The sequence below is a fragment of the Geotrypetes seraphini genome, chromosome 11 (assembly GCF_902459505.1).
Source record: "Geotrypetes seraphini chromosome 11, aGeoSer1.1, whole genome shotgun sequence".
NCBI lineage: Eukaryota > Metazoa > Chordata > Amphibia > Gymnophiona > Dermophiidae > Geotrypetes > Geotrypetes seraphini.
In genome coordinates this window covers 18,776,923-18,787,412 of record NC_047094.1, presented here as the reverse complement: position 1 = coordinate 18,787,412, position 10,490 = coordinate 18,776,923, and the positions used below count along the sequence as shown (strand labels likewise).

Sequence of the window (10,490 nt, the reverse complement as noted above, 5' to 3'; positions counted from 1 at the left end):
ATGGAGGAGAGGAAGGGAGAGATGATCATTGTACATGAAAAAAAAAAAGACCTCCCCAAAAATAAGACCGAGTGCGTTTTTTGGACCCCAAATTAATATGACAGTGTCATATTTTCAGGGAAACACAGCAGACATCCCAAGAGAGCAATGGGACACCTTAGACGGCACAGCTGTGAACTTCACATAGAGGGTGCCAGGTGTATATCTCACCATAATCCCCTTATAATTTATGGTGAGCCCTCCAAACCCCCAACCCAAACCTACTATACCCTCCTGTGTACCACCCCAATAGCACTTATGGCTGCAGGTGGCATCGATATGGCAGTATAGTAGGTTTTGGGTGGGCCCATATGTTCTACCATAAATGTAGTGGTTAAGAGTGGCTTTTGGGCCTGGGACCTCCTCTCTCTGGCTCAGTAGCCCACCCACCAGGCTACTTAAGATACCTGTGTGCAGCTCTAATAGGATGCCCCATACCAGATGCTGCTGTTTTAGAGCCAGGTATGTACCTTTTTGTTCTCATTTTTGTGTGGAGGAAGGGGGGAGGGGTCGGTGAGTACTGGGAGAGTGTCTTACCTTGATGCATGCAGTTGTCATCTGGTCAGTTTGGACAGCTTTGTGGCACCTTAAACGTTTCTAAAACAGGTCTAGTTCCAAACGTGTAAGTTCCATCCAGGATGTCTTGCAAAACATTTAATTATCGCTGCAAGACATCCAAGACGAACCCACCCTTGGGCACGCCCAAAGTCCGCCTCCACCACGCCCATCTCGTGCTCTGGACGCACAGAGGCTGGAACACCTCGCTAGACATCCAGAAAGGCCGTTTCAATTATCAGCACTTGGACGTCTCAGTGATTTAGGATGCTTTTTGGACGTCTATATTTTTTTGATTACCGTATTTTCACGCATATAACACGCATACACGTATTGAGAATCTCGGAGAGAGCAAGACCAGAAGGCTTTGAGCATGCGCAAATGCTCAAAGCCCAGTCCAGCCCGGCACAAGGAAGAAGGAGGATCTCCCTCGCACCGCTCAGCCCAGCCCAGCAACAACAAGGGAGGATCTTCGGGCACTGGCACGACCTGTGCATTGGTGCTGGTGCCGGTGCCCAATTGGGTAAGAGATGTTTTGCGGTGCTGGGGGGGATGTAGGATCGCGGGGGAGGGGGGTGACGCGAGCGGGGGGGAGGATGCCGGTTCGCAGGGGGGATGCCAGATCGGAATGAAAAAAAAAAATTGTACAACGCGCTCACGCGTATAACGCGCAAGGTTATGCACGGTTTGTAAAAATCATGTATAACGCACGCGTTATATGCATGAAAATACGGTATATGAGCCCATTAGTCAGTATCTGTGCCTGGATAACTCCTGTTTCCACCTTTGCTCTACTCCTGGACTGTCCCAAGCACTAATCTGAGAGTGTCGCAACGATCTATGCTGATATCGCCAATCAGTTAAGTGCTGCTCAATATCCGCATCGGAGTTGGTCAGCATAAGTTAACCAGGCTGGAGTTCTCCATAACCAGCTAAATCATGCAGAATATCAACCAGTTAACTTTGCGCTCTCCGTGACCTTCTCATTGTGAGCTTTATTGCTTTACAAAGGAGGTTCAGGACAAAAAAATACAACTACAACGCATAAATACAAAAGTGCAGGGTCTTTAAATATAAAGAAAATGAAAAAAAAAAAAACATTTTATGGTATATGTAACAAAGGCAATGAACAGATCTTCACCCTGCCGCTTCCTCGTCTGCTCTTGTATTTTAACCAAGAAACAAAAAGTTCATAGCAAGGCTGAATCATGACTTTCAGATCTCCAGATAAAGGTACGAATGGGAACAACCCAGTCCTCGGCAAGGGAAGAGATGCGGACACAGGGAATGTTTATTTTCTTAATCTTCTCCATGAGCAACAGAAAACAGGGAGGGTCATTGTGGATAAAATATGGAGAAGTGAGCTAAAAAACATCCGAGAACTCTGGGGATAAAACATCGCATAGAGGTTGCCAAAAATAACAGATCATGGGAGCGCGGCTTAGAGCAGACTTTTCACTCCACTCCTTTCTAAGATCCAAAGTGAGCACATGATTTTGACGTTGCCCGACTCCTCCCATCGACAAACCAGTCTCCAGCATCCTTTTTCGCTCCTGGTGAGAGTTCAGTCTGGTTGCTGGTGGCAGAGTTGGATTCCCTAGTCACGGGGAAATACGATCACGTCAGTGCTTCCATGCGCAGGACCTTGAGGGCCTCGGAAATCTGAGAGCTGGTGTCAATGTGTCCGTACATCCCAGCCAGAAAAGCCCGGTGAAGCAAGGCCGCTGCGTGCTCTGTAAGGACAGAAGTGTGGCAAGTGAGACCCAAGAAATCCAACCCCCAGTGGCGTTGGAAGGGGGGGGTGCAGGCCAGTCTGCCCCAGTCTTCCTAAAGGAGCGGCAGCACCCCTCCTCCTCTCCGCCCGATCACTCCCTACTCCTTTCCTTGCCGCACGCGCGTGCCACTTGCCTTTCCCCAGCACGAGGTTGTTGCTCACATTGGCATCGGCGCTCTCTCTGATGTCACTTCCGGGACTTGCGCCTAAGAAGTGACGTCAAAGGGCGAGCTGACGTGGGCAGCATGCTAAGAAGGTATGGGGAAAGGGAAGGGGGCACCGCTCGCCCATACTACGCTACTGCCAACCCCAGGGAGCTTTAGCTTCTAGAGTCATAATGAGACAAGACTTTTTCTTTTCTTTTTTACTTTCTTGACAACTGATTACCTCAAGCAGCTAACAGATTTAACATAAGTCTGAACTACAAAAAGATTTCCTAACGTGCAAAATAACTCAGAAAGTATAGGGCACGTCAAGAAAGCAGGACCCATACTACAGTCCACCATTACCGAGGTAGCTTGAAGTCAACCTGGAAAGCAGTAGGGTCATAAGAACATGAGCATTACTATACTGGAACAAATGAAAGGTCTATCAAGCCCAGTATCCTGCCTCCCAGAAGAGTAAAATAGATTATACAAATGTGTCTGCATTGAAAACTATCTCAGAAAACTCTAACTCTGTATTGTAACACCTTTGCAGAAGCTCATGTACTGTAACAACTTTACAGAAGCTCAGATAAATCGCTCAGAATTGACTCCCCAGTCATTAGTAGTGGTATAGAAGCTTTCAATAAACAACAAACAATTTTATGCTGCTTATCCTAGACGTAAGCAGTGGATTTTCCCAAGTCCATCTTAATAATGGCTTATGGACTTTTCTTTTAGGAAATTATCCAAACTTTTTTTTTTTTTAAACCCTGCTAAGCTAATGCTATTTTCATTCAAACAGCACTCAACACACTCAACATAATGCAATTATTCCAACACAAATACTGTTTATGAATCAATCAGTCCATTTTCTTTCGCTGTAATGTGAGACTCAGCCCCATGCTAGTACACAAAGGAGGAGAGCACTCCGATATGGCTCTGTCATAACGAGGAGTAAGTAGAACTTACCTTGGCAGAGCAGCGTGTACTCAGGCAGGTTCCGCAGGGCTGTCTGCACTACTTCAAAGTCTCGACTGCCGAGACAGTACATGAAGGTGGGCAGGAAGTCTGTGGCAATACTGGGGGGAAAAATATTTATCGCTATTAGCATAATCAAAATGACTGTAACTTCATTCCTGTTTACAAAAGACAGTGTTCATCTGTGTACCTAGGCATCCCAGTTCTTGTTAACATAAAATGCCTGGCACCAAAGAAAAGGGATTTATATGATCAGTCCCGGGGCGCAGAAAACTTCATGCAAATGAACCTTCCGATCCGAGATGAGATCATCTTTATGCCTTAGCATTGCCAAAGGAGGTTTAGAAGAGAAGGGACTGTGATGGTGTCTAATTTCTCTCTCCATATGTTAGACCAAATTTGAGACCTGTGACCTTTTATTTATTTACTTATTCAATTTTCTATACTGTTCTCCCAGGGAGCTCAGAATGGTTTACATGAATTTACTCAGGTATTCAAGCATTTTTCCCAGTTCTGTCCTGGTGGGCTCACAATTTATCTAATGTACCTGAAGCAATGGGAGGATTAAGTGATTTACCCAGGGTCACAAGGAGCAGCATGGGTTTTAACCCACAACCTCAGGGTGCCAAGACTGTAGCTTTAACCACTGTGTCACTCTAGAAATCAAAATGTAGTATAAGTGAGCCAAATATAGGACAATCAAGCCATTGTGATGTCACTGATGAGGGTGGCTCTTAAGCATTGGTGGAATAAGGCATTATGATGTCACAATACCAGGTCTAGTCAGAGGCTGAAGCTTTTCACACTATTATTTATTGAGTTTTCTATACTGTTCTCCCAAGGGAGCTCAGAATGGTTTATATAAATTTATTCAGGTACTCAAGCACTTTTCCCTGTCTGTTCCGGTGGGCTCACAATCTATCTAATGTACCTGGGACAATGGGGGGATTAAGTGATTTGCCCAGGGTCACAAGGAGCAGCATGAGTTTGAACCCACAACGTCAGGGTGCTGAGGCTGTAGCTTTAACCACTGCACCACAGTGACCTGGATTTGCCACTGCTGGAAATAGGATATTGTGCTTGATGGTCTGTCAGTCCATCCCAGTATGCAATGCTTATGTTCTTATGTATTAATTCTTCTCCTGCCGTAGGTCAGCTACAACCAGATCAGATCCTAATGCACACTAACTCTGAAACTGGCTGGCATATATCTTTGTAGTCAACAACAACACACTCCTAATTTGCCAAACAAATCCTAAACTAGAAAAAACAAGGAAGGCAACCAAGTCACATCAAGGTCTGTGAGGGGGAAGCTCAAAGTGCCTAACTTGGCTCACAACTTGCAAACCAAATATAGTGTAATATGTCAAAGAACATGTCACATTATATGATGTTATAGGGCGCTCTCAGTGTGAACCCTCAGTGATAGGAGCACAGCTCCGACACTTCACTTCTGGGCCAAGGCCATAAGCCTCCACCCGCACACCATCATCGAGCGCCCTGTGTGTGCAGAAATCAAACCAATCAACAATCAAAGTGAGTAAATGAAACTCAACACAAGCAACCTGAGCGACCCCCACACAAACCCTGCCAGCCAAACCCCCTCAAAAAACTCACGCAAAATCACAAACAAAGTCAAAAACCATACCAAAAAGTGAAAAACATGTCCAAAAGAAACAATACTTATCCAAAACTGTCACACAAACGGAAAAACCGCGCCAGGAGGAGAGGTTCAACCGCGCTGGTTTCGGGAGGAGCCCTTCTTCAGGAACCTGGCCTCCAACAGAACACAAGCAGAGAGGAAGGCTGGAGGGCGCCCGCCCTCCAGCCTTCCTCTCTGCTTGTGTTCTGTTGGAGGCCAGGTTCCTGAAGAAGGGCTCCTCCCGAAACCAGCGCGGTTGAACCTCTCCTCCTGGCGCGGTTTTTCCGTTTGTGTGACAGTTTTGGATAAGTATTGTTTCTTTTGGACATGTTTTTCACTTTTTGGTATGGTTTTTGACTTTGTTTGTGATTTTGCGTGAGTTTTTTGAGGGGGTTTGGCTGGCAGGGTTTGTGTGGGGGTCGCTCAGGTTGCTTGTGTTGAGTTTCATTTACTCACTTTGATTGTTGATTGGTTTGATTTCTGCACACACAGGGCGCTCGATGATGGTGTGCGGGTGGAGGCTTATGGCCTTGGCCCAGAAGTGAAGTGTCGGAGCTGTGCTCCTATCACTGAGGGTTCACACTGAGAGCGCCCTATAACATCATATAATGTGACATGTTCTTTGACATATTACACTATATTTGGTTTGCAAGTTGTGAGCCAAGTTAGGCACTTTGAGCTTCCCCCTCACAGACCTTGATGTGACTTGGTTGCCTTCCTTGTTTTTTCTATATATCTTTGTAGAGCAGGGGTGTCAAAGTCCCTCCTCGAGGGCCGCAATCCAGTCAGGTTTTCATGATTTCCCCAATGAATATGCATGAGATCTATTTGCATGCACTGCTTTCATTGTATGCTAATAGATCTCATGGCATATTCATTGGGGAAATCCTGAAAACCCGACTGGATTGCGGCCCTCGAGGAGGAACTTTGACACCTCTGTTGTAGAGTGATGACTGCTGTGTCCTCCCTCTCTCACAATGTAATCATTGCTTTTTGGTTTTCTTTATGTTTGTATACTTAATTCCATTCTGATATTCTCTGGGTGTAAATATGCACTAAATCACAAGCCAATTTTTGTCTTTTAGCAGCAAAAAATGTTTCTTCACTGCTAGTACACAACTTTAGAGATGAAGGAATGGACATGTGTAAGTGTGTGTGCATATATGTCTCAGGACAAGCTATGGAAAAGCAGATGAGTGCTTAATAGGAGGATCTGTTGTAAAAGATAGCACACGAGAAAGCTGATGAGAACAGGAAAAGTGCACAAAGGTTTGGGTGAATCAAAATGTTTCATGTTTGCCACGGTCAAACACATGAGATTCTGGGTTATATTTGTCCTCTCCTCACCTGGGATTGTTCTGAATTGAACGCAATGCAAGGTTGAAGGCCAGATTCCGACAAGACTCTTCGGAAGAGTTCATCAGCCTCTGAAGGTCAGTCTGTAAAGCAGAGACAGCAGAACTCAAAAAAAAAAAATCAAGCTTTTCATTCACACCCTGCCTTCCCTTTTACACGGGGGACTACCCTCGCATTTCTCGGTTCCTTTCTCAAGAAAACTGAAAGCATTTTCTCTTTATATTTTTAATTCCTACTTATGCAAATCTCTTCAGGAGGCCAATCTTGGTTCACAGACTGTTCATATGTTATGTTTCAGAATGGTGTGGCTCTAGGTTCATGGTGATAAAACACCAAACCATTCTAATGAAAAATGTGGTCTTACCTGCTAATTTTCATTCCTCAAGTCTTACAGAGAACAAAGATTTGTGAGCCCTGTCCTATATATGCAGCCAATTGGCTCCCCAAACAAGAGGCTGACAAAATAAAGGCAAAAGTTGGTAGCATTCATGAAATAAAAGAGAACAACAAGAAGAGATTACGGGATAAAACTGGAAGAAGCAAAGGCTGGCAAAGGCACTGTCAGAAGAACAAATAGTTAAACATCAAAGAATGGTGAAAAGCAATTGCCAGGTGCCTCCTTTGCCTCGGCAACAGTGTCTTGCCTCTGTGAACCTACATGTGTCTGAAATCAGCTGAGAGGAACTTCTTGACTTGTCTTCCAGCAATTTCTAGGCTTGAACTCCAGTCCTCACCAAGCAGAAGCTTCCCTTTAATCTAATCTTCCATTAGCGTGTCGCTCATACCTGTGCAGGCTCTAGGCGACTTACAGAGAGAAGGTGAGAGCGCGGAGGGCAGGGTCAAGGGAGGGGCAGAGGAAGGACTTGGCTTAAATTGTGGGAGGAGAGATGCATGTAGGTTTAGTTGTTGAAGAAAAGAGTTTTCAGCTTCTTCCGGAATAAGGTGTAGCTAGTTTCCATTCTGATTGCTTTTGGGAGGTCATTCCAAGTTTTTCACCCAGGAAGGTTAGCATGGAATGGAAAATTCGCATGGAATGGAGATTTTTTTGTGGTTGGCAGATTTAGTTGAATTCTGTTAAGGATTCTCCTAGAGGTAGACCAAGCCGTTGAGAATAGTTGGGTAAGGGGTGGGGGGGGGTGGCTGAGTTTCCATGGAGCATGTGGTGTAAGATGCATGATATTTTGAAGTTTATCCGCAACTACTTAACTGAGTCTTAGAGGCCATTATCTGCGGATCAATTTCTCAGTCACAGAGCACATCTGGTGGAAACGGGCACCTCCATACTCACAACAGAACTTTGGATAAGGTCATACAAGGCGTCCACCACATAAGCCAACCCTACCTCCAAGCAAGCAGTCTCCTTTCTACTGTGGTATCTGTCCTCTGAAATCTCCTCTGGCAACTGCTAAACCCAGGGCAAACAAGCTCCGCATATGTAAGGCCCGGATATATAAGACCCTATTTGCCAGAAGGATGCTGGGCTGTATAAAGAGAGGTGTAACCAGTAGAAGAAAGAAGGTGTTGATGCCCCTGTTGGTGAGGCCCCACTTGGAATATTGTGTTCAGTTTTGGAGACCGTATCTGGCGAAGGACATAACAAGACTTGAAGATGTCCAGAAGAGGGCGACAAAAATGGTAGGAGGTTTGCACCTAAAGACGTATGAGGAAAGACTGGAAGCCCTGAATATGTATACCCTAGAGGAAAGGAGGAACAGGGGAGATATGATTCAGACATTCAAATACTTAAAAGGTATTAACGTAGAACAAAATCTTTTCCAGAGAAAGGAAAATGGTAAAACCAGAGGACATAATTTGAGGTTGAGGGGTGGGAGACTCAAGAGCAATGTAAGGAAATTCTTCTTTACAGAGAGGGTGGTGGATGCCTGGAATGCGCTCCAGAGATAGGTGGTGGAGAGGAAAACGGTGACAGAGTTCAAAAAAAGCGTGGGATGAATACAGAGGATCTCGAATCAGAAAAAAATAGTAAACATTGAAGAACTAAGGCCAGTGCTGGGCAGAACTACACGGTCTGTGTCCGTATATGGCCATTTGGTTGAGGCTGGGGAAGGCTTCGATAGCTGGGATGGTTTAGATGGGCTGGAGTGAGCTCTGATGGAGACTTCAGCAGATGGAACCTAAGCACAGTACTGGGCAGAGCTTTGGGTTCTGGCCCAGAAATAGGAAAATTTAAATTAAATCAGTAATTTAAAGAGTTGGTAAGGTTGGGCAGAATGGATGGACCGTTCAGGTCTTTATCTGCTGTCATCTACTATGTTACTATTTTGATTTTTCAAGTTTTATGGCCTCTTTTACAAAGCAGCGCAGCAACAGCTCCGATGCCCTTTAAATCTCTATGGGCCATTAGCTCGGCTTTGTAAAAGAGGCCGTTAGACTCCCGGTGCAGTCTTTGATTCTTGGTTCGCTCGACTACTGCAATATTGTCTATTACGCAGGTCTCCAGAGAAATCGTCATAGAATGCGACCGATTCAGAATACAGCAATAAGGTTAATTTTTAACCTGAAAAAGTCAGACCATGTCACTCCTTTCTATTGTAGGCTACATTGGTTGCCAATTGAGGCCAGGGTCATTTTCAAATTTGGGTCATTATGTTACAAAGTGTTGTTTGGCCTCACAGCTGAGAATCTCATGGAACATTTTGTACAGGCCATTTCAAAATGCTCCCAACGAATTTTGACATTCTTTGGCTTTCCTCCTGTTAAGGACTGTCGATTATTTTCTTTTCAGGGAGCAGTCGGAGAGAAAGAATTAAGCCAGTTAATAGCTAGTGCAGCGTTCTACACGTCTCCCTCCGCATTCGCTGTGATACGGTATTAACAGAACCGCAAATACAGAAAAACCACAAATAACTTTTTCATATGTTGTTCGCTGTTTTCTATTAAAAATCATCGTGAATATGGTGAAACTGCAAATAACACGGTGGGAGACCAGGCCAGTTCCTGAAGGAGAGGCAAAACACGGTGGAAAGTTTTGGGAATCGGCGATTTTTCTCTGTAAACGCTTGGAATCAGTGATTTCTCTATGCAAGCTGATGTCATTGGGGGGGAGGAGCCAGCAAGCAAAAAAACGTGAATAATCGAAACCGCGATTGCCGAAACCGCGAATGCGGAGGGAGAAGTGTATAAACATTTCAGAAAGCTCTTGAAAACGTACCTCTTCGATAAATTCTTATAAAAGATGATCCGTTTTGAACAATTTTGAATTGTAATTCCTGCGAATGTCCCGGCTTTTAAGTTGTAAACCACACAGAACTGGAAGGAAATGCGGTATACAAATGATAATGTAATATAAGCACCGGAGAGCTAAGGCCGATACTTCAAATTCCAGCTTCAACAAGGATTCAAGTTTATGATCCTGATGATCCTTTAGTGCTCTTCTGCCTTTTTACAATTTCTATTTAACCCTTTAATTGGCAGATGGCAAACGGCTGCTTTACGTAACTTGATGCTGAACGAGAGCAACAGTGCTAAGTAATCAGGCATTTGGCGACGCAGATCTCCCATAAGAGCCATAGAAAACACATGTTGCTTCTGAGCAACAAGGCCAAATAAAGGGTTAATTGATAGATTATTTTTATTCTGTGGTACAATCAAAGGGGGTTTATATATTGCATTCAGGCGCTTTCTCTGTCCCTAGTGGGCTCACAATCTAAGTTATGTCCCTGAGGTAAAGGAGGATTAAAGCGACTTGCCCAGGGTCACAAGGAGTGACCAGCTGCAGTCGGTCAATAGTGCTTCTCCCTTCAAAAAAATATAAAAACTCAGAGCCCTGCCTAAGAGAGGAATTTTCATCCTGTGGAACTTCTCCTGAACCTGTATCCAGGTAAATAGCAGCCGCCCTGGATACTCTCTTGCTACATCCCTGCTACTTGTGACCCAAACTGGCCACTGTCAGAGATAGGATGCTGTAGGCTTGATGGATCTTTAATCTGATCAAACAAACTCATCCAGTACTTTTAGGCAACCTTGATCTGGAATACTC

At 44.6% G+C, this 10,490-nt stretch overlaps 1 protein-coding gene across 1 annotated transcript in view; it reads right to left on the bottom strand.

Moving 5' to 3' along the window:
- Positions 1-1,569: 1,569 nt before the first annotated feature.
- INTS1 (integrator complex subunit 1) overlaps positions 1,570-10,490 on the bottom strand; it is a 70,334-nt gene continuing 61,413 nt past the window's right edge. Inside the window, 3 exon segments of the mRNA XM_033963862.1 lie at positions 1,570-2,327; positions 3,484-3,593; positions 6,482-6,573. Coding sequence (XP_033819753.1) covers positions 2,212-2,327; positions 3,484-3,593; positions 6,482-6,573 — 318 coding nt within the window. The 3' untranslated portion in view covers positions 1,570-2,211.